The 25,381-nt window shown below is 44.5% G+C and overlaps 1 protein-coding gene across 1 annotated transcript in view; it reads left to right on the top strand.

The window, feature by feature from the left end:
- LOC135900103 (transmembrane channel-like protein 1) overlaps positions 1 to 25,381 on the top strand; it is a 122,729-nt gene that overhangs the window by 46,462 nt on the left and 50,886 nt on the right. Inside the window, exons 3-11 of the mRNA XM_065429550.1 lie at positions 7,638 to 7,781; positions 8,766 to 8,862; positions 11,003 to 11,084; positions 14,114 to 14,220; positions 14,456 to 14,554; positions 15,231 to 15,370; positions 18,394 to 18,541; positions 22,639 to 22,821; positions 22,950 to 23,059. Of these exons, the coding sequence (XP_065285622.1) occupies positions 7,638 to 7,781; positions 8,766 to 8,862; positions 11,003 to 11,084; positions 14,114 to 14,220; positions 14,456 to 14,554; positions 15,231 to 15,370; positions 18,394 to 18,541; positions 22,639 to 22,821; positions 22,950 to 23,059 (1,110 nt within the window). The remainder of the gene's footprint in view (positions 1 to 7,637; positions 7,782 to 8,765; positions 8,863 to 11,002; positions 11,085 to 14,113; positions 14,221 to 14,455; positions 14,555 to 15,230; positions 15,371 to 18,393; positions 18,542 to 22,638; positions 22,822 to 22,949; positions 23,060 to 25,381) is intronic.

Genomic DNA, 25,381 nt, shown 5'->3' on the forward strand with positions numbered 1-25,381 from the left:
GTCATATGTCGTGGATACCCCCACTTGTCCATCATTGACGGGACGTGGATGCATTCCCATGAGCCTCCACCCTCGATTGTCTTGCTTAATGAGGAATAATCATGTTAAAACCGTCATATGTCGCGGATACCACCGCTTGTCCATCATTGACGGGACGTGGATGCATTCCCATGAGCCTGAACCCTCGATTGTCTTGCTTAATGAGGAATAATCATGCCAAATCTGTCATATGTCGCGGGTGGCCCCGTTTATCCATCATTGACTGGACGCGGATGCATTCCCATGAGCCTGCGCCCTTGATTGTCTTGCTTAATGAGGAATCATCATGCCAAAACCGTCATATGTCGCGGATACCCCCGCTTATCCATCATTGACTGGACGCGGATGGATTACCATGAGCATGCGCCCTCGATTATCTTGCTTAATGAGGAATCATCATGCCAAAACCGTCATATGTCGTGGATACCCCCACTTGTCCGTCATTGACGGGACGCGGATGCATTCCCATGAGCCTGCGCCCTCGATTGTCTTGCTTGATGAGGAATAATCATGCCAAAACCGTCCTATGTCACGGATACCCCCGCTTGTCCATCATTGACGGGACGCGGATGCATTCCCATGAGCCTGCGCCCTCGATTATCTTGCTTAATGAGGAATAATCATGCCAAAACCGTCATATGTCGCGGATACCCCCGCTTATCCATCATTGACTGGACGCGGATGGATTACCATGAGCATGAGCCATCGATTATCTTGCTTAATGAGGAATCATCATGCCAAAACCGTCATATGTCGTGGATACCCCCACTTGTCCATCATTGACGGGACGCGGATGCATTCCCATGAGCCTGAACCCTCGATTGTCTTGCTTAATGAGGAATAATCATGCCAAATCAGTCATATGTCGCGGGTGGCCCCGCTTATCCATCATTGACTGGACGCGGATGCATTCCTATGAGCCTGCGCCCTCGATTGTCTTGCTTAATGAGGAATCATCATGCCAAAACCGTCATATGTCGCGGATACCCCCGCTTATCCATCATTGACTGGACGCGGATGGATTACCATGAGCATGCGCCCTCGATTATCTTGCTTAATGAGGAATCATCATGCCAAAACCGTCATATGTCGTGGATACCCCCACTTGTCCGTCATTGACGGGACGCGGATGCATTCCCATGAGCCTGCGCCCTCGATTGTCTTGCTTGATGAGGAATAATCATGCCAAAACCGTCCTATGTCACGGATACCCCCGCTTGTCCATCATTGACGGGACGCGGATGCATTCCCATGAGCCTGCGCCCTCGATTGTCTTGCTTAAAGAGGAATAATCATGCCAAAACCGTCATATGTCGCGGATACCCCCGCTTATCCATCATTGACTGGACGCGGATGGATTACCATGAGCATGCGCCCTCGATTATCTTGCTTAATGAGGAATCATCATGCCAAAACCGTCATATGTCGTGGATACCCCCACTTGTCCATCATTGACAGGACGCGGATGCAATCCCATGAGCCTGCGCCCTCGATTGTCTTGCTTAATGAGGAATCATCATGCCAAAACCGTCATATGTCGTGGATACCCCCACTTGTCCATCATTGACTGGACGCGGATGCATTCCCATGAGCCTGCGCCCTCGATTGTCTTGCTTAATGAGGAATCATCATGCCAAAACCGTCCTATGTCACGGATACCCCCGCTTGTCCATCATTGACGGGACGCGGATGCATTCCCATGAGCCTGCGCCCTCGATTGTCTTGCTTAATGAGGAATAATCATGCCAAAACCATCCTATGTCGCGGATACCCCCGCTTGTCCATCATTCACGGGACGCGAATCCATTCCCATGAGCCTACGCCCTCGATTATGATGCTTAATGAGGAATCATCATGTGGAAACTGTCATATGTCGCGGATACCCCCGCTTATCCATCATGGGCGGGACGCGGATGCATTTCCATGAGCCTGCGCCCTCGATTATCTCGCCTAATGAGGAATCATCAATAATGAGGAATCATATCGCGTCCGTTCGTCTGTCGCCGGGTGCGCAAAATTTCTGACCCACCGTTTGCTGAACCGATGATGCGTCTCGAATTCGTAATATTTTCCTCGGATTCCTGCTGCCCTCGTTCGATGTAAAACGGTGTTCGTTATATTCTAAATTCTCTCTCCAAAACCGCTCAGAATGCAGCTGCGAAGCATGAACATGGCTGTCGACTGCAGAAAACAAGAGAACGAATTTAAGAGGACTAGCTGTGCTGCTTGTTACACGTTGCAAAAAAAGGTGCCAGTGTATGTTTTGTTGTTGCTGTTACCGTACAGCATAAAAACATGTTTTCTCTATTTTTTAGCTGATGTAAAATTTTGAAACTTGCCTGTTTCAGATAGCACTACTCTAACCTTTTATCCAAATTACTCTAGGAGGTGGCTATTACTTCTTTGAGAAATCAAAATGGTTAGTTGAATGTGTAACATAATTATGTTTATTAACTTGTATAATTACTTCACGTCAGATATTTCAATCAATGAATTGTAGGAAGTGAGTATTGCTAGGCATATTGACTTAGAACAAATTCTCAGGACTACACCAGTTTGGAGATAATTTTCAACGTGTACGAAGAAAGGCATTGGCGTTCCAGTTACTTTTGTGCCTAAATACATGAAATAGCGCTTTCATAAAAACGTTATTGGAACAGGAGATTTTGAACGCAAGCTTGACGGCGCATATCTCAAAACCGGTGTCATCCTAAGAATTTTTTATAATTCGATATATATCGTCTTCCGTACTCACTAGCTACAATTGGTACATTGAAATATGTGTCATAAAGTAATTAATTAAGTAGTTATATAATTATGTCAATTATTCAATTAAGCATTTTGCCCTGCAAATATTGGACGCCCTGACTCCAGTACTTGAAAGCATCGCATAGCACCATGGCCCGCCCCTCGCTGCCCTTCCACAAGGAAGTCAAGAAAGCATCTTTACTGTAGTGGAATGCCCGTGGTCTCAAATCAAGAATTTCAGATTTTAGACATTTTGTCTTCGAAAACCGCTTTTCCATCCTCGTAATTTGCGAACTGAACGTGCAGAATGTTATACGCATTTCTGGCTATGAGGCATTCATATCCTCTACCTGTGGAGATGTGAGCAAGGTAATTGTATATATTATATGTGATCTGACTTGCGTGTTGCACCCAGTCCCGCCTCACGACGACAACCAGTACGTTTGCTTAATCGTGAAAACGAATAAGCTTACGTTCACACTCGTCGATTTGTACATTGCTCCTTCAAGTGGATTTGACTCTAGACGACTGCAGGACGTGCTATCAGCGACACCCGGCCCTATGACTCTCACCGGAAATTTTAATGCTCACCATCCGCTTTGGGGGAGTTTGAAGATGGACTCCAGGGGAAGGCGACTAACATCCTTTGCCACACAGCACGACCTTTACTGCCTCAACGATGACAGTCCGACATATTTACGCGGGCCTACGTACAGCAGCTGCCTAGATTTGACCCTGGTTTCTCGGCGTCTTGAAAGAAACGTGCAATGGTTTACAGACATCGAATCACATGGAAGCGACCATATTCCGACGTACCTGAACATCAAGGGACTATCGAAATGCTCCTCCATGACTCTCCGGCGAATTGACTGGTCGGCGTTTCGGTCGCACATGGAGGGAGTATGTCAGCAAGTTAACCATTCAAGTCTGGAACACGAAATTCAAAAAGCCATGCAAGAGACTACCCGTAGTTTCCAGCCTTTCCCGAAATATGAAGAATATGAAGCATAACTGCAACGACTACGAGCAATGCGCCGGTGGGCTGAAAGAAGATACAGGAGAACTAAATGCACCCATGATCTCCGAGGGGCAAGGCGGATGCAAAAGAAGATTCAACGCCGCATTGATGCACTACAATCTCAAAGATGGAAACGCTTCTGTGAGTCGTTGGGTCCACGTCAGCGATTATCTCATATATGGAGAACTGTGCGTGGACTTCGCGTATCACCGCAACAGCGTGTTCCTTTCAAATCCCTCGCTTTGCACCAAGGTCGCAGTGAAATAGACCTTGCTGAAGAATTTTGCTCAAGACTTGCCAGCTCACAGCTCCAACGCGCACTTACACCATGTGCCACGGGATTCCCGCATGGATGTAATGTTTTCGGTGGAGGATCTTGAAGCGGCACTGGCGACTTGCAGGCGCTCTTCGTCACCTGGGCCGGACGGCGTTACCTATGCGGCGCTCGCCAATCTTGGGCAGAAAGCACGACTCATGCTGCTAAACCATTACAATGAGTCTTGGCGCAACGGTTTGGTTCCACGTGAATGGAAATGCAGCCGCTTGGTTCCGCTTCTCAAACCTGGTAAATCACCGTTACTTCGACGGGGGCGAAATGCGAAAACACCCGTGTGCTTAGATTTAGGCGCACGTTAAAGAACCCCAGGTGGTCGAAATTTCCGGAGTCCTCCACTACGGCGCGCCTCATAATCAGAAAGTGGTTTTGGCACGTAAAAGCCCATAATTAAAAAAAAATCACCGTTAGATTTGTCATCGTACCGCCCCATCGCTCTGGCCAGTTGCATAGGGAAAATCATGGAAAGAATGATTTTGACTCGCCTGGAATGATACCTGGAAAATTACAGCGTGTACCCAGATGCTATGTCTGGCTTCCGGCGTGGGCGCTCATCGATTGATAATGTCATCGATTTGGTTACGTTTGTTCAGCATCAAAAACGTCGGAAACGACTCACTGCTGCATTATTTCTAGGCATAAAAGGCGCCTATGATAATATAGCACATTATGCCATTATAGATGCTCTGATTGAAGCCGGAATCGGTGGCCGCACTTTTCAGTGGCTGTGCAGTTATTTGACCGACAGGCATTTCTTCGTGATGACCGAGGATGGCGCCATGACTCAACACCAAACGAGCCGTGGAGTACCGCAAGGCGGAGCGTTGAGCCCGACGCTGTTCAACCTAGTGCTCGTTGGCCTAGTCCGATGCTTGCCCAACACAGTTCAGGTATCAATATATGCCGACGATATCGGCATTTGGGCGTCTGCTGTAACACGACTGCAGGTACGAGCACGGCTACAAAAGGCAGCTACGCTAACATCACTGTACTTGCAAAAACAGAACTTAGAGCTGTCTTCAGAGAAATGCTGCCTTGTTACATTCACTCGGAAGGAAATGAAGCGTTACACTGTAAAGGTCAATGGGCAAGCAGTAGCAAATGCACGGAAACACCGCTTTTTAGGGGTAATTATTGACCGAGACATATCATGGAGCCCGCATGTTTCATACCTGGAGAAGAGATTATTGACAATAATACATCTCCTCAAATTTCTCGGCGGAAAGTCATGGGGCACTTCGGTGTGGTCAATGCTGCAGCTTTATAACGCCTTGTTCCTCGGTTTCGCAAGATACAGCCTCCCTGTGCTTGGGAACACCTGCAAAACAATCCTGCGTGTACTCCAGGGACTACAAGCTCAAACCATAAGGACGTGTCTCGGTCTTCCAAGGTGTGCGTCTACAGCGGCAACGATTGTCATAGCTCGAGATCATCCATTATCAACGTACTTGGCAACCGACGCTCTCAGGGCGCATATTCGGCACGTTGCCCGATTACCTTCTCACCATCTTGCCGCTCTACCCGCAGAAAGGCCACACACAACTTTCAGTCGTATAATTGATGCCAATCGTACCTCATTGCCATTGAACTAAATGCCTGCAGCAAGACCATCCTCACCTTTATGGTGCCTACACAGACCTGACATACGCCTCACCATTCCAGGAATCATGAAGAAAGCCAACATGCCGTCGTTTGCCCTTAAGCAGGCCACATTAGAACTTTTACATGAGGTGCACAGTGGCGGCGTACACGTTTACATCGATGGTTCACTCACATTTGCAAGCGCAGCTGCCGCTGTGGTGATGCCAAGAAGATCCGTCAAAATACAGCTAAAGACGTCACATGTATCATCAACGACAGCTGCTGAACTGGTAGCCCTGCGTGCGGCTCTTCATTTCATTAAGGAGGAACCATCCCACGCATGGTCAGTCTTCTGTGATTCCAAGGCAGCCTTACAGAGTGTACTCTCAGCACTGCGCCATGGATAACATGAGTAGCTCGTCGCAGAGATCAGAGAAGTCCACCATCGACTAGTTGACGAAGGACACGATATAATATATCAGTGGTTGCCTTGTCACTGTGGCATACATGGCAATCATTGAGCAGACGCAGCTGCCCGATTTGCCCATGACGGCGTCAACTGCGTTGCCATTCCTCTTTCGAGAGCCGACGCAGCGAAAAAACTTTCTGCACTTGCACGTGACCTGACATTAGCCCAATGGAATTCATCCGACTTCACAAATGCACGCCTCCATACCCTGGACCCTAATTTACAGCTCTATATTCCGCCCGAGCTCTCACGACGTGACTGCACCATTCTTATCCGTCTATGGCTTGGAGTAGCATTTTCAAATGCCTACTCTTTCCTTATCGGAATGGCCAACAGCCCACTGTGTGACTTCTGGGGGTGCAACGAAACGATCGAGCATCTTTTTTATCAGTGCTCTCGTTTTAACCCACAAAGAGCAGTCCTCTCAGCCACCTTAGACAAACTGGACAAGCGCCCAATGACAGAAAACAAGATCCTTGGAACCTGGCCTACGCGAACATCAGCGCGATCCGCTATGAAGGCGCTGCTGCGATACTTGAAAGACACGGGACTTTCTGACAAATTTTGACTGTACACTGTGTGACGTAGGACTGTACGGTGACACTGCGTAAGACTAGGAACGCCTTTGCGGGCTGCGTGACAGTGCCCACAGAAATAGTTCGTGTGTACGTGCATGTGTGTGCTTAGGTTTTTTTTCCCTTTTTTATCCTTCTTTCTTTCTCACCTATTGCATCCTCTTGCCCGTCCCCCAGTACAGGGTAGCCAACCGGAGATAATCTCTGGTTAACCTCCCTGTCTTTCCTTTGCCTTTCTCTCTCTCTCTCTCTCTAAGCATTTTTATTTGTCGTAAATGTAATGACCGACTTATCGAGTAATCTAGATGAAAGGTTAGAATTGCGCTATTTGCCACAGGCAATCAAATATTGGTGTGACTAAAAAAAAAGAAAAAAGGGCACCCTGTATAAGCATTTTTAATAACAGCCAGCACGATCTGAAAAATGCAGTGCGACCGTGCCACCGACACCATATAACAGCTCATCTCATGTACGGTGCGATGCGAACGCGGACAGTTAAAAATTCCGACAGTTCAATGTTCGTTTTCTTTAATTTTAGGCGCGACATTCGGTTGACCACGTCAGAGTTCAGAGATGCACGCTAACAGCAAGCACGCATGTCTATTCATTTTTTTCGCCTGCAAAGCGTTGCAATCCGAACGCTTAAGCGCTTCATACCATCTGCTGTTTGGACATCTTCCCATCTCCCTTTATTCTTCTGCTTTCCTGTAAACCAATACTTGCAGCTACTGAAGGCAGCTACAGCGCAAACGTCGTGGTACTGACGTGATTGAAGTTTGCTTTGAAAGCGACAAAATCTGGCCTTTCACTTACGACGTCTGGCCATTTATATCGTTGCTAGCAACCCCCCCCCCCTTTTTTTTTTCGCCGCAGTTTTGGCAGCGAGTTCGCGATCGATGTGGACGACCTGGACCAGACGGATGAGGAGGTGAAGGAGAACGTGCGAATGAACAAAAGCATAATCGAAACATGCAAAAATCAACCTTGGCCCATGAATAAAAAGTACAAGATGCTCAGGTAAGAATAGTTTCGCACCCATCGGAAAGGAAGTTGGTAGGTAATTTCTCCTTGAAACTTTTCGGGGGATAACCTGTAACCATGCAGCATTAAAACAAGAATGAACGAACATGAGAGCACTTAACATAGTGCCTTTGTGAGCCACTTTATGGTTTGCCACACGCCCAGCAGTGGCTAGGACTATGTATACCACTCGGGGTGTGCTAATAGGTCGCAATAGGCGGCGCAATAGGCGGCTCGGGGGCATGGGTCGTCACATGCTTTTCGCTGTTCTCGTGCGGCATGTTGTTAAACATTTGCACACTTTTTTCTCCTTAGAGTGCTGTGGTAGAACAGATTTTGGAAGGAGGGTGGTACGGAAAAAATAGACCTGGCTTATGGTTATGTTATTCGTTTTAATCGTGGGAGCCCATACGTCGAACTTGCAGGGGCGAGATGGAGAAGCCCGGTGCCAGTGGCCGAAGCCCCGCCATCGTCCAAGCATTTTCGTTGCGATCATCATAGCTCGTTGGCGGCCGCACCAGTGCCTTGCAAAATCGGCACTGCTCAGGTTTAGAAGCGATTAGTCGCTGCTCTATAACGTTATATGCGGTATTTTCTACAATGAAATATTTGCGCATACTGGGGCGGAGTTGGAGAAACTGCAGCTAACAACGATATTTTCCTTTAGAGATTGCGCTTATTCAATATAATAATATATCTGAAAATCTATTGGTTATCGTTCTAATACAAATAACAGAGATTCATAGACAAAAAGGTCTTGCTAGAACACCGAAATATCACCAACGATTCCTATACTGACTTTGAACGTAATGTTGACAATGCCATTAGGGCATTTAAGTCCTGGTGGGACACGTGAGACCATTGCTGGATTTGGCGCTGTATCAGCGAAACATATGCACGATGAAAATGGCAAAGTTGATTAGTACTTGAATTTGTCGTAACGTAGTATCTAGTGGTCAATGCGGTCATTTTTGTTTCCAGACGTGCCAAGGCTTACGTCAAGAAGCACGAAGGTGAACTCGCTCAAAGTAAGCAGGCCAGAGATGTACTTGCAAAGTACACGATACTCCTGCACAACGTAAGTGACATAGCAATTCCAGTGATCAAACAGCCTTTGCAAAAAAAAAAGCTAGCGTTTTGTATCGTAAGAAAGTGCGAGAGTTACACTAAAAGTAATGACAAAGTTGGCATAACCTGTTCACTAAAAGAGATACGTTGTTCAAACTCTACATCCTTGTAGAGCAACTCTTTCTCAATAGAAAGGTAATACTCAATATAGTCTCCATTGCAAGAGATGCATTTGCGCCAACGTCGAACTCAATGTACGTATGCTCTCTGAAAGAATTCAGGTGTACACGAATAAATTCGTCCACGCGCTGACGATTCGTGTCACTGGTCACAGTTGATGGTCTCCCAGTGCGTGGTTTATCTTCAACGCTCGTTTCTCCTTCTTTAAACTTTTTCATCCATCTCCGAACATTAGTCTTGTCAATGGTGTCATCTCCGTAACATGCAGTAGCCTTCAGTGAATGTAGGACAGTCTGCAATCCTCCTCATTGAAAAACTCAACCACCGCCCTTTGCTTCTGCTTGGAATCCACTATGCATCTGCAATGAAAAAGAATGGTTATTACGGCATATTGTAGAGGAACGTTTACTCTACAAACACGTTGAATATGAAAAACAGATATTTGTCCATAAAAAATGTAACTTTTCCATGACTTATGATGCAACCATCGTGTATGAAATACAACAAGGATTCAATTATTAACTGGTTTAAAATGATGTATGCAATACAGGAAGGCTGGGAGCGCTCCTGAACTGCTGACGTTGTAAAAGCTCCACTTAATCATAGAATGCTCAATTGGTCATCGCACTCATGATGCGAAAGATGTGGGTTCAACTCCCACTTGTCGCAATTTGTTTTTCATCCACATTAATTTCCATTGACTTCATCATTTCTACATTCCAAGTATACAACAGTTAATTTCACTTAATGCTTTCCTTCACTTGATTGTCGGTTGGCTATTGTTGCAAGAAACACTTGTCACTGGCTGACCGGCTTTGCTAACATAATCGCTATCGTGATTCGCTACCCGGCGTGGTCGCTTAGTGGCCGCTATGGCGTTGCGCTGCTAAGCACGAGGTCGTGGGATGAAAACTCGGCCGCGACGGCCGCATTTCGATGGGGGCTAAATGCAAAACCTCCCCAGTACCGTGTATTTGGTACACGTTAAAGAACCCCGGGTGGTCAAAATTAATCTGGAGTCCCCCACTACGGCGTGACTCATAATCATATCAGGGTTTTGGCACTGAAAGCCCAGAACTTAATAATTATGATTCGCTGGCACCTGCTGTCATAAATCATTCTAGCGTACCAGGTGATACTCGCAAGGGTGTTCGTACGCTAGAGTGGCTTGAAGGAACAGGAGATAGCAAACATGTTAGAAATGGCAGATGGTGCGAATGAAAACATATTGAATTCGGCCCCGGGCTTGGAATTATCAAGGCCATTCGCACCAAACAGTGGTTCCTAACTATCACTGCTGACCAATCATAATAGCCTTATGATAGCAAGCGAGATGATAGCAAAGACACAAGTGGGTGACAAGCGCCTCAATAGAAATGATTAATTTTGTGAATGCTGCACCATTTGCGTCCATGAGCTGCTTTGCATGGACTCCTTATCTACCAAGCCCGAGCTGTACTCGTCCTAGCTCTTGCACCGATGTCGCCGAAGATCAGCAATATACTCGTTCATGCTCTTGCTTGCCGTAAAAGAGCCATGCTCGTTAACTCAGTTCGCATTGTACATTTAAGTTTCAACCCCTGAACATTTTCTTTGACATCTTCGATTCATTTCGGTTTTATCTGCTCAAATAATTGCGCTTTAACTTTACACGTGTGCTGAGGGAAAATACATTTTTTTTTAGCAGACGGCGTCAATAATTTTTGTGTTCAACATGGAATAAATCACACATGCAATATGTTTTTTGGAACCTGGCTAAAGTATGCAATAAAATTACTGGAAATTTAAAAAAATATGTAAATATTCTTCGCTTATTTAAGAAAAAAGAAAGAAAAGCAAGAAACTTTGGGAGTTAAAGGGTTAATGTTGCCCAGTATTTATCCACTGTTGCCAAGTAGTTATTCTTGCGCGTTGCACTATTCAAACCTGAGCGTGCTCTCTGCCGTTGTTGTCTTCTTAATGTTCTCCAGTCATGGCATCGGCTGAAACGCGAGGTGGCTGAACTAGTTGTGACATTGACGCCATGGGAAATGCGCATCAAGAGAATCGAAAGTAAGTTTGAGATCCTCAACTATTGGTGCTAGAAAACACTTCAGTGTCGTGGTCTGTAGTGTTGTGTCACTTCGCATTACTTGCAAGAGACATAATTTGGTAGACGCACGATCATGATTCTGCACCCTCGGTTTGCCTTTGTTATGACGTGAAATATAGAAATAAACTTCCAAAACGGCACGAGAGAATGTAGTGGTTTGAATCCCAGCCAGCTGTTGGTTTTAGATGCATGGGCCTGGCATTCAGGAGTGGCCCACGATAGCTCCGGTGGTGTGCCGCATATGAAGTGAATCAGTAATTGGTAGGTCAACTCATGCATGAGCGTCCAGAGACGGCCAGGCATTGAGCTTGGCCCGCAACTTTCTTGATTGCAAAGTACTTAGCCTCTTCTGTTTGCTTGCTGACATTGGTTGTCAAGGTGTACCCGCGAATGTGTTAACTGTCCTTTCGCACCACATTTTGGAGACAAATATCCCTGACCAGGGGCTAATCTGAGGATTTCTGCTCAATAGTCGTGACTTATTACTGCACGGCATAAATTTCGCAATCGTAACGTGTGTCCTAAGGGAACACGTTACGATAGTATTTACTGAAACTGTTAATTATTAACTTAACATTGGGATGTGTCGAGAAAACAATGTCTTTCCCAAGAAATCCACCTGTAGGGGTGCATTATCTGCGCTTACATGCCTGGGAGTATGCATAAATGAATGAAGTACCTACTCAAGCATCCAAGAAGTTAATCTAAGTGTGAACGGGAAGTGGAATGCTGCAATAATAAAACAAAGAACACTTTGGGGCTATAGTAAATATGAGGTGGTGCGAAGAATCTGCAAAGTAGTAATGGTGCTGGCGTTAATGTCCGCAAATACAATGCTGTGCTTAAAATCAGACATCGTGTCAGGGTTGGAAATTAACCAGAGATAGGAAGGCCGGTTGGCTTTTGGGGCCCACGGTAAAGCCACAAATGAGGCAGTGCAGGGTGATATGGTTTGGGCTTCCTTTAAAGTCAAAGAACTGCAGAGCAAATTTTGTTTTGAAGACTTAGCAACATGAATGAAATTAAATTAGCGGCTAAAGTCCACAAATATCCGTGCCTCAAAAGCGTGGACATGGAATGGAGGAAGGAATCAAGAAAGTTGGTAGACAATGGAAGTGTAATCTAATGAGTAAATAGACAACCCGGAGTCGCCAAAAGGAAAGTGAAAGAAACAGATACAGTAAATTGGATGCTAAGGATAGAACAAAATGCTAGAAAAATTCTGAGAATATTCTACTAATGCGTAAGCATTGCTTGACTCGGCTGGTACTTGGCTTTTGCTTACTTATTTTGACAGCTTATGCATGTCTACCAATCGCTTTTCCTGGAACCAAAGAATGCCTACGCACTAGAAGACAATTCTTAGAATTTCTGCAGAATCTTTTAATCGAGCGTCGCCGCATAACCTCGTTTCCCATCCGCTTTTAAATACCTTCTTTCCTCATCTTGCTGTTGGTTATTTTCTAGTTCCTGTCAATGTGGTCGCTGTTCCTTCTGTCGACTACGATATTTCCGTTGTCGTTCAGCACTCCTACTCCGCTTCTTCGTTTCACCAAGCTTACGTTTCTTTAGTGCCATTGCAAGAACTCATCTCGGCACATCCGACCCCTTTAGGCGATCTTATTAACTTAGCCTAACCGCTACCACAACGTTTTCTTTTTGCCAAACTACATCTACCAATCTTATCATTTTATACTTCTTTATTGTATGAAAGGACTATATCAAGGCGACGGCAACGTGACCAGTTTTTTTTAATCCTTTTTAAAGCTACCAATTATCTGCAGTTACACGATTATCACGATTAAATGGCCTAACTTGACCAATTACGAACTTATTTCTCATTTACAAGGTGTTACGGGACAAACATGGTTTCTCCGGGGCAATCTTCAAAGAATGCTTACGTATTAAAGAAAAAAAAAACATGGTGATTTACAAGTATCTCAAGCAAGAAATCAGAAAGGGAAATCTGTACGGTAACACAAAGGGCAGTGTCTTGCTTTTTGAGGCTTGAGCTAGTTGCTAAGGGCAATAACATACCGGATCAAATATTCGCAACAGGTTGACGCATGTGTGTGCTGTAGGAAAGATGTAGAGACAACTCAGCAGATCGTAATGGAAGGCGCAAGCATTCACCCAGAGAGATCCGTAGGTAACGTCCACCTTCTTGAAGCGCTGGGATGCGTTGGAAATAGAAGCATTACCCGTCAGCAGTCGAGATTAGCAAGATACGTTTAGAGTATTGGTGGAGAAGAAGCAGATAAGAGATTGATAGGACCGGTTCCGTTACAGGCATGGGTAATTGTACAAGGTAGATGCGGAGGTGTTAATGAAGAAAGAAATGAGTAAATGGAGATATATAAAATGCTAAAATTATAAGCGTGTATAGATAACCTAATAAGCTCAAGCAGACTAGGTGACTATGTGTCACCATCCCATGTCGAAGCGGATGCCAATAAATCATTATTATCACCACCAGCATCACAACCATCATCATCATTATCATCAAGCATGGGCAATTAAAACAAATCTGTTGGAACTGAAAAAAAAAGAAACAGGTAGCCTAACCAGAATCCGGGGTTATATGGCGTGCTGGTTTGTTTTAGCGTAATGGGATCGAAGTAAAAAGAAAATCAGAGAAAGGAAGGGTGACAAGAGGAATGACGTAACGCTACACTGCTATTATTTCTCTCCACCGTTTCCTATGCTCTGTATCTTTTCTTTCCTTTTTTTTTACTGGATGTGTCGTATAGATGGAGTGAGAGTTCACCTGTAGACGCATGGTGTGCTTCTGATGGTTTTCGCAGGTGTTAAATGCGCGTTTTATTTAATTCAAATCTATATTTAACAATCACGGAGCTCATGTATTTTAATGAATTCAAGTGTGCGGTGGCGTTTGCTTTCTCATACCGCTATTGTACGTGACCTGAGCGAAGAGAAAAAAGCGATCGTGACAAGTGAACATAACGAAAAAATTTGCAACCTCTTTCAGGTCATTTCGGTAGTGTCGTGGCTTCCTACTTCATTTTTCTGCGCTGGGTCTTCTGGTTGAACATCTTCATCGCTGTTTTCGTTTCCTGTTTTCTGATGATTCCAGAGGTGCGCAACATTTTATGCATGCCCATTTACTTCAGTAGTGTATAGTACTGCTTTACCTGGTCGTGAAGTAAGCCTAAGCGAAGTGCATATGTATCTATTGTCGTTTTTGAAGTTAAATATAAAAAATAATTCTAGTCTGTCCGCAGCGTCATTGTAGTTAAGACGTCGGTAAAAGACAGACCCTTTCACGTACCTGTGCATGCTTTCAAATATTTTTTTTCTGTTAAAACAAAAGGTTTTACGTGGCGATGACGACCCAAGTGGAATGAGAAAACAACTCGAAAGTGAGGAAATGAAAAGTGCACTAAACCTGCAAGCTATATGGGAGTTTGAGGTACGGCAACATTTTTCTCTTTGCTATTTTATCTTCACCGACACTGAATAGCTTCCCGGTCTGCATTCTGTTTAATCGGTCTCTGCTATGGCTTACTAAAACCGTGCGCCGTTTTGAAAGCTGAAGCGGGTGTAAGAAAATGAGGGGCAAAATTCACAAAGCTGTACGAACAAAAGAACAATTTGGGATGGGCAAGTGCTTTAGCGCTGGCCTCACTACGATAGCCAAATACACAATGAAGAGCGCGCCAGACGCCATTTGTACGCACGAATAGTCTTGCGAGTTCTCATACTAGTTGGCATTTGCGGAATGACATAATCAACGCTGTAAAATGACGGATACTGATACCAAGAGGCATAAATGACGACGAGGCTGGTAAACATAAAGTACGAACATACGTGTCGTCATTCTTGTTCATTTGGCTTTGCTGTTCGCGTTTTTTTAACCGTTTATGAGTCCTTTAGTCTTGTGTATCCATGATTAAAAGGAAATGACAGCGACGGGTTTCATGATAACGCATGTTTTTACTGAGGTATCCATTGACGTTTCCAAGCTCGAAAAATTTAGAGCGATGTATGGGCACTCACGGAGTACACTTATAGTAAGCAAAGAAAAATATTCCTTTACTACATTATGCATACAGGTGATCATCGTTACCTTTCATTGTCTTTTTCAGGGTTATTTAAAGTATTCGCCAATTTTTTACGGATATTACAGCAACAGAGAGATGACAGAGGAAGGATACCGACTTCCACTCGCTTACTTACTCTCTTCGCTAACTATGTACATATTTAGCTTCTTCGTAATACTTCGCAAGTGAGTAGCTGTGTTTTACTCCTTTTGATTACATAAAGCATTCTGATATACTTTTTGATCCTAAAAAATGCCTGCTATAGCGCATTTGATTAGTCATCACGAATGCGCGCTGTAATTGCACGAAAGCATGTCACATTTTCATCAATTGCGTGCATTGCGAACATTTTGAGTGCTTTGCACAAGCGTGATAGCAACCGCTTTGCTGCGGCTTGTCTGCTAAATTCATTTCGCAGAGTAAACCACAATACATACAATTTCTACCAGTTACTGGGAGCGATATGTCGTTCTTCTGAAAGGGAGGTGATATGACTCTTAAAACAAATAAATACAGTGTGCTTAAGCTAAGTTTTTCACATATCCTTAAAACAGATATATAAAGTGTGCTTCAGTTCAAGCTTGCACATATCCTTAAAACAGATATATACAGTGCGCTTAAGCTAAAGTTTTCACATATCCTTAAAGCAGATACATAGAGTGTGCTTCAGTTCAAGCTTTCACATATCCTTAAAATAGATATATACAGTGGGCTTAAACTAAGGAAAGCATATTTAGCGCCAGCAAACAAGGACGTAAGGGAGACGACAACACAATGCGCTAACTTCAACAACTTGATCTTCAGGAAGTACACATATATATAAACCATGCACAGTGGCGCCACCTTTTCGAAATCTTATCCATCCAAAAAAGCCGTCTCCTTATCTAATAGTTCGATTGAAGGGGCACTAACACACGTGTCTCTATTCCGCCAGATAGCCTGCGCTTCAATGATCTCTCGCACGTCTTTATCTTTGTGCTTCGCAAGAACACGACAGCAATTTCAATTTACCAACACGCCCAACAAATGGCAATTAAACTAAGGCTTTCGCATATCCTTATGCATATTCTATATTGCATGCCTGGAAGGTTAGTAGCTTAATCGAAATCACTAACTACTGTGACAGAGGCTATAAGCTTCATTAAATTATGTCAGCGCGCTAATCAGTCTCAAACAGTATTCAAATTTCCGTTCGAAGTGGCAGGTATTTAGGCGAATGAGAGAAGGGAAACTGAGGGGCTCTACTTTTGTTAATCATGACCATATAAAGCCAACAGACACTCAAGCCAAAGAAATCATAGCGGATATTAGCTGTGGCTGAAATTGAAATGTAGAAAATAACGAAGAAAAGAGAAATGAAAGTGGACGAAAAAGTTACTTGCCGCCGGTGAGAGCTGTACTCACAGGTTGTGGTTTCGTCTCCCACCGGCGGCAAGATATCTAGGCGGTAATCTTAAATGGAACTTGTCCACAAAGAATGCATTCCATGTCCGTATTGTTTATCTTATTTTTCTAAATTTAGGGGCCGTGCACAAAGCTTTTCGTTGCCTTTGCTTGGCCGCCTTGGCTAATAATATGCCCAGCACTAGGATTGGATGGAATTTTTTCTTACGAACAATTCTAACATATCGGCATTTTTGTGAATATGCGCCCATTCGCTCAGGTGCGACGAGCTTTTTTGCTGGTTGCATTCAAGAAAGCAGAAACTGCTGAATTCAACGTGCCGTTCTCAACGATTGAAACGCGATGCTCGGGGTGTCTGGCTGCCGCCGCTTTTCTGCGCCACCGGTGAGCGCTGGGGGATCACTATCGGCCAAATATAGTTACAGTTAGTCACAAAGGCTCTCGCTTTAGTAGTATAACAGGATGCACGAGCTCGATGTATCCAGCGCTCACGGTTGGTGCAAAAAGCGCCGGCAGCCATGCGCTCCGAGGATCGCGTTTCAATCATCTGACCACTCTACAGGCAGGCGTCCGTCGAAGAGGCATATTTGTCGGTAGCGCCCAATCGCAATTATCTGACAGCGATCGGCCTGGCCCAACGGCCGTAGCTGACATGTTCGTCCTGCAGTGATACAGTCGCCTCATCTATTTGCAGACAAAATTTGCACTGCGGTCGTTACATGGCGCTACCCAAATGTTTCTATAGCGTGAGCAACCGAAAGCTTGTAGACGGCAGATAGGGAGGTGTGTGCCTGTGGATTTATGTACTTTCGAGCTCAGTATAAGCTACAACACAAAAGGGCGTGGCAAAGTGATCGCGTGTTGTAGCTCATACTGTGCTCGATAGTGCATGGCTGTCCACTGATACGGCGAACGCCTCATTAGTGTGAGAACGCGCATCGCCGCTGGAGTTTGGTGTGGACGGTTAAAGAATATTATTTTAATAATTAGCGCCTGCGTTAGGCGTCACATCGGTCACTTTTCTGCCATGAAATGAAGTAAGCATTGAAGTTATGTCGATTTGAAAACTATAAAGCGACGCGTTTTCTTAAAACTGGATGATCAGTGCAGCGAGAGGCGTGAGCTCGGAGAGTAGTTCGCCCACTTTGTGTTTGATGGGTTAAGTGAACCACAACAAATTGAAGCATAGATTTTTCGAAAATGTACTCGTAAAAGTGTTTTTGAGGACATATTTTGGTAACGGTGCATTCTATTTTTTTCAATCTTCATACGCGGCTCGGACGCCTCCGCTACCTTTATCGCCGGGACAAGCCACTCTGCGCAACAGATGATAAGAAAAGAAGTCTGGGAAAATGAAATGAATTGTTGCATAATAAGGCCTACGGTGCCTAAGTGTGTCTATGGAAAGAAGGAGTCAGGCTGCCCCGAACCAGACGAGAAAAGCAGCATGCGAAGTGTGTGACGATGCATATTTTAATGGTCGGCGCTGCGGTTAGACATTTCAGTGAAACCACCTTGCAAGCCCTTTTATGCAAGGACTTTCGAAAGCCTTAGTCGAAACACTATGTAGACCTTGACCAACGTAGTGCTGCATTGCCTATTTTATTGTTATATACCCGAAGAAAACACTTTTAACTTCTCTACACCAAGCATGCAGGCGGGTGATTTTTTTCTCTGCCGTCCTGAATGAGGTGTGAGGAAATACGCGTACTTATTATCATCATGAAGAAATGCTGATAGACTCGCTATTGAATAAGTGAGCACTTGTTATAACTACACTACTTTTTATGGCTCTCCTGGTCAGAATGGCGGAGAACTCTCGTCAAAGTAAAATGACGGAAAAAGAGGACGAGTGCACCTTCACATGGAAACTCTTCTCGGGCTGGGACTTCATGATTGGAAACTCCGAGACAGCGCACAATAAAGTAGCATCTCTCGTAATGAGTTTCAAGGTCAGTGAACATGCACGATTGGCAGTGACTAACGTGTGCACCTTCAGCGTGCGGTACCACTGGCAATCGAGATGGTTAAAGAGCTTTAAATGGAACAGTGTAACAGGTCATTGCCATTTTTATTACTACTGTCGCTATATCCAATAGGCAGACGAAGTACAATAGAGAAATAATTAACTAATCTGGAATGAACAGTGGCCGACCAAGGAAGGCCTCAGCCTGAAGAACAAGGGAAATTCGTCAGCGTAACGACTGTATTCCTTGGCAGCATTCATATGCTCATTCTCCCCAGGTGGGAGGGTTAAAAGCGGGTACGAAAGAGCGCGAAGTTTGGGTAAGAGAAATCGAAATTTTCAAAAGGAGGAATTAGTCGGGAGAGTTAGAAAAGGTGGATTGAACAGGAAGACGGGGGGATAACAGGTTCTTCTAAAGAGTAGTTGGGGCACCTGGGGCGAGGGTAGCGTAAATTATAGCCTAATTTCGCACCAGGTATCATACTTGAAAACACTCTCAAAATTACAAAAAACTGAAAACGCTGATAATTACCACGTGTACGAAATGAAACTCTGCTTTAACTGCGCTATCTGTAGCGTCAGTTACATGCTGTAGTGAATTCGTTTTGCCACAAATATATACCGCGAAAACGGTACAATAACTGCAAATTAGATTAAACAAGCATTGCACAGTTGCGGCCAAGAAACTTTCCGAAGTATTCATGCAAGACGTTACCTTGCCAAGTTGCATCTTACAAGAACTTAAACTGTATTCTACAGTCAAAACCTTTATTTTTATAGCGTTTGTCCGGCCAGAGGTCTTGAAATCTTATCTAGAAATTTTTAGAGATCTACAAATCTTATCCCCAAGTCCAACATACTGTAACCAATATTGAATATTTCAAAGAGAGATGGAAAGTATTCGTTATAGTAATGACAAGGATATATAAACAGCAACGCTTAACTTCGGCTACCTTAAATGTGATAAGAGCGAGCTATTGATGCTGCATCCCCTCCTCCTTCCGCTCCATTTCTTTTTGCACACCATGTTTTGTACTAATTATGTTCTTTAATTTATTGTTTATCATCTGTCGTTTCGTTTTAGTGCCCTTTTTATTCATTTCATAGTTACCTGCACATTCTAATCGGTGAATCTGCTTTTCTTGTTCTCAATGTTCGAGCAGAAGCGCATTCGTACTTATTGCTTTCTTATCCTATTGGCACGCTCTTACCTGGGCACCTGTTGATGCAACCCAGCCTCTTTTACATAAAAATCGTTTCCGAGCCCTCCCATGTCTGCTTAGGTTTTTGTTTTTTGGAAAAAACTAAGGCCAACCGGGCTGGAAACGCCTGCTTACCTGGGATTGTTAAGGTCAGTCTTTTGTTTCTGTGCCAGCCCTACTTTTTAGAAAAAATCAGCTTTCATTCCACCCTGTGACAGCGAATGTATAGCGGAGCTGTTGCCGACGATAGACAAGCACCACCACCACAAGCGACGTACGTTACGCGCGCACAGACGTGTGTGGAAGTGCCACATATATGCTCATTCCCCTAGGCCTTCCGCCAAGTGCCTTATTAAACTATTTCAATTTTCAAAGTAAACGGCGTCAGAGAATTCGCAAAGTACGACTTACACACAAGGTGCAGACATGATATTCGAATATACGAGAAACCATATTTCTGTTACGCGGAAACTCGAAGACGAAGCCCTTTTCCAGCTGCCATTTGAGGCCTGTCTGAGTGGCCGCGGCTGCTAGCTGGAGGCACGGTTTTGGGACAGTGTTTGCCATAATATCGATTACGGTCGCAGCACACGCTGGGCGACAGATGCAGTGGGAAGAGAGCCCACGTATCAAGGACAGATACATTGTGTGCCCACGTACGTCACGCGCGCGCGCACGTGTGCTGAAGTGCAGCATACATCCACATTCTTCCAGGCCCTCCGCCAAGCGCAAGTGCGTCATGAATTTCTCAAAGTAAATTGCGTCAGAGAATTCGTAAAGTACGACGTACACACAAGCGGCAGACATGATAGCTTTGAATCGTAATTCGAATTTACAATAACGGCATATCACGCGACGATATCGCCTGATGACGTCTTCACGCGATGACGTCTTCGTCAAGCGATGTCACTTGACGACGTCATGTGATGCCTCTTGGGAAGCAGCGCACTGTGGGCTTCCCGTTTCTTTGCACTGTCTCCGGGATCGGCCCACATTTTCGTGTGAGCACTGCGCATGCGGACACAAAAAATCCCGATAGAGGCTAACAGCTTCGCTGTAAAACTTGCAGCATCTCTCCCTTCCCCTTCCCGGCGCTCTCCTCTTTCCCTATCGCAACTTAACCCTCCTTGGGCCCTATAACGTAAAACTATTCCAATATGTTTCTATTCCAATCTTCTGATGTCAAATTTGCGTAACCACCGACTCAAGCACCGGGTGGTCACCCGCAAGGTTGTCTGAACAGACCAATCAAACGCTCTCCTCGTTCATAGGAGGTCACTTTTGTTTGCTTGAAAAACGAATACTATTGCCTACACTGAGCGGCTTGTCGTACCTAATTGGCTGATAAGAGGCGAGGAGCACGCTCGAGTGGAGAGGGATTCACTGGGGCAGAGCCAGTGCACTGAAAATCGATAACCGGATGAAGAGGATGGTGCCGGCGTCTGCGATGGGTCGGCTTTCCCTTACTTAGCTTGTGGTGGCTGGTCGAAAATCAAGGCGGCATGCAACGGAAGCTTAAGAATGACGCTAAAACTGACCCTCAGCAAAGAAGAGTTGGCAGAATGAGGTGGTAAACGTGCCGAAAGGGCTCGAAAACATTACACAGCCACGGAAGAAGTTTTATTATACGCAAATACACACATGCTCTCCGGCAGGTGTGGGTAGCCAGCGTCTCAGCGATCGGCGGCAGCCATCTCTTATTCCTTTCGGAATGGGGCAGCCTGCGGCTATTCCTATGAAAATACAGTTTTGTTCGGCACATTAATGCATCTTTATCGCGTACGCGTCACTTTGGCGAGGTGAGTTTGTTCGGTTTTGTGACGTCACGTGACGGGCAGGTGAAGTGGGTGCAGCCCGAAAACTTTTTACCAATAGCCGAGGGCCGAGGGAAAAGGGGTCGAATCAGAAATAACTATTTTTCTTTTTTCTGTCAAATCATGCATAATCAGTGTGTACACATCATATCAGATGGGGAGGTATCGCGGTTTTCGTGACGTCACGTGACAGACAGGTGAAGTGGGCGTGGCCGAAAAAAGTTTTTGACCAATCGTGGAGGGCTGATAGCAGAATTGGAATAGAAAAGTTTGGAATAGTTTTACGTTATAGCGCCCCTTTTGAACATTACCATTTCCCTTACCCAGCCTTCACCTTACTCTTTCGTAACCTCCATCATACTCGCCACTAGGGGAGCGTGAGCTGCATAAACGCTGCCAAGCAAATGAGTCCTTGCTCTGAAGAAGACAAAATTTTCGTTATAGAATGATGCTTCCCTTGTTCAGCCACGACCCGCTGTGGTTGCTTAGTGCTATTATATTGGGCTGCTCAGCACGAGGTCGCAGGATTGAATCGCGACTACGGCGGCCGCATTTCGATGGGGGCGAAATGCGAGAACACCCGTGTATTTAGGTTTAGGTGCACGTTAAAGAACCCCAGGTGGTCCAAATTATTCTGGAGTCCCCCATTACACTCTTAAACAAAATTACACGCATTGGGTCGTATCTTGCCACAAAATAATAATCGTCATCTGTCTTGTCCGCATTTCCTTTCTTTAACGCTGCAAACCCGGTACTTCCAAGTCACAAACGGCATGCGCGTTATCAGCATGACAAAGCAATCTCGACAGGAAAGTAGCGAGCGCAGCGTACAGTTGTTGTACAGTTGTACAGTTGTTTAAGGGTGTATAGCGTGCCCCATAATTAGATCATGGTTTTGGCACGTACAACCCCATAATTTGTTTATTGTTCGGCCAGCCATGATCCCTCCAAATCTTCATCTTACTGTGTCCGCTGTCGTCACAATTTTAAGAGCATCCGCGCTGTTGCGTGTACGTATAACCTGTTCTTGAAAAACTTTTTCTTAAATCTATTTTTATCTTACGCAGGAAGCAATTCTTGAAGAGAAGGAACGAAAAAAGGAAGAGAGGAGTTGGAAAATCATGTTTCTCAGGGCCCTGGCAAATTTAATAGTTCTAATACTGCTTGCATCAAGTGCATACGCTGTTGTTCTCGTAGTTGAACGGTCTCAAGAACCGGAAGCTGAAAAGACTTGGTACCGCCAAAATGAGGTACGTTGCGTGTTTTGAAGGTTGCGTGGCAAGATTATGTTTTTCCAGCCCTTTCTGTTCCCGCCATTTCTATACGCTGTCACGCACAATGTCCAATGCTGTCATGCACATGTCTTTCGTATTTCTAGGTGACCTTGGTGGTGTCAATGATATCCATTGTTTACCCTAATCTCTTTGATCTGATTGGTTTGATGGAGCAGTATCACCCACGTATACAGCTTCGATGGCAATTAGCAAGGTAAGTTTGGATGAAACGCACATGAAAATAATCACTGCTCCTTTAGTTACCTTCGGAGTAAACCGTGAGAACCAAGGCTAGGAGAGGATTGTGCAACGGGCATACTTTGTGATACCGACGTCATCAGGGCAAGGCTATTGCCATTAGCTTTTCCCCATTGACACGGGCGTAAGCAAACATGTCCTTCACACAATCTTGACTTAAGCATGCTTGACTTCCGTTATTTAATTACGTCAGGGCAGTGAACCTTACCCATGAAACGCCAACTAATAAACAATGTCTGAATGAATATCCTGTCTCACAAGGTTTTCTAGTACCCGTATTATCAGGACAACGCTATTTTAACTCAGCAGCTGAGGCCTTACGTGCCTTTATGCTATTATTTTCGAGCCTGGTATAGACACGCGCATACTTTATGCTATAGAGAGCGTATATAATGCCATGGTGCGCGCTTCTCTATGTGGCGTCGGAACAGCAAGTTTGTTTGGAAGCGCAATCTTCAGGAAACGTTGCTTACTATAGTTAAAGTCACAAAAGGCACAAATAAGCATATATTAAATAGACTTTGCTTCTAAGAAGTATTGTATTTTTGATGTCACAAAGTATTGTGGTTAATGGTTGTCGGACGAGATGTAGTTGAAAAAAAAATGATTCCTCTATTTTCAATTCAGATTGAAAATAACAATCTTGATGACTTAAGCGTGAAAAAGTGCTTCCAACAGATAGTCACAGGACTTTTGTTACATATTTCTTTCAGTCATCGAAGCGTTTTGCACAGCACAAATTTATAAGACCGCCAGTACACTTTCGAGGGTAGACCGCATTGTCGGAACACATTTTGTCTCAAACTGCACCAAGTTTTAATGCCATTAAAATTAAATCCCCAAACTGGCCTTTGAAGTTGAAGCGGGAGGCGTTTCATGACACTAAGTTTGATCGTGGGACGAGAACAGAAGATGAAAATGTAGATAAACAATTGCATTAACTTCATCATAGTAGATTTCTGGACTGCTTGTAACAAAGCTCTATCGTACGGTCCCCTGTACCCTGGACCTTGTCAAACTTGTTACAAGCTACCTAAAAGCGCTCGCATTTAAACCCAGAAGTAATAATAATAATAATAATAATAATAATAATAATAATAATAATAATAATAATAATAATAATACAACCCGGCTGTCGCAATGCGACGACCAAGTCTCAATAATTTGTAGGAGCTGGAAGCAGTGCGATCCTACGTTCTTACGCTGGCGAGGCCAGGACGCCGTATGTCGTAAACTTTTACTAAATCAAGCATAGTAATATTCTTTCTGGTTTCACTGTAAATTATTATTATTATTATTATTATTATTATTATTATTATTGTTATTATTAAATGAAAATGATAAACCAAAATATTAAAAAGAAACGGCTTCAAATGAACCACAGCCGGGGTGTAGCGGACGACATTGAAATATATATTTTGTTTTGAAATTTGGCCAAAGTAAACACAAGGACTTTGTACCCAAATCAATCATGACAGTTGAACGAATGTGGCGCCAGACCAGGAGAAAAATATCTAATTGATGCAAAATATCTGAGTGCATTGGCTTGGTTTACCCGTGACAGTGGCTTAATGGCTATGGCGTTCTGCTGCAGAGCCGGAGTTCATGGGTTTGAAGTTTAACCGCGGCGGTCGTTATCGATTGGGGTGGAATAAGAAAACTGATAATGCAGATCCTACATACTGTTGGAATTGGTGTAAACAAAGCGCCATTTGTTTCAGCAGTCGCGCTAATCTTGTTACTTATCTAGCGCAAATGAGCATTTCAGCTGTCCCAAGGATAGGATAGGGATAACTTTAATAAAGTGCCGGCAAACGACGATTTAAAGAGCCAGCTGCTGTGAGCGAATAAGCCTGACAAAGAGGCTAAGTACTCATGAGCCATTCACATCTCCCGCGCAACGCGGTCGTTTCTTTTGTTTCCGCAAGGTACCGCCACATACAACTGTCGCGTACTGTCACATGGCTCTTCAGCGGACGTTCACGTGTCGAGATGATTTACAGATGAGATGCTTGACGCGTTCGCGCGTGTTCAAGCATCAATGCACATTTAAGCCATCTCAAATCGCTAGCAGCCACGAGGGAATAATGTTAAAACTAAGTATTCAGTGCGCGTTAAAAGCCCGCGGATGTTGCTTAATGCTTAAAGCATAGGGCTACTGTATCTGGGAGCACCGCAGTGAGCGTAGCCAGGGGGAACCACACCGGGCACGTGCGTCACCCCCCGCCACCCTCCCACCCCTTGCAATTTATGTGTTACCTCTATTTAGGCTTCTCAG

This window comes from Dermacentor albipictus, chromosome 1 (assembly GCF_038994185.2).
Source record: "Dermacentor albipictus isolate Rhodes 1998 colony chromosome 1, USDA_Dalb.pri_finalv2, whole genome shotgun sequence".
Taxonomy (NCBI): Eukaryota; Metazoa; Arthropoda; class Arachnida; order Ixodida; family Ixodidae; genus Dermacentor; species Dermacentor albipictus.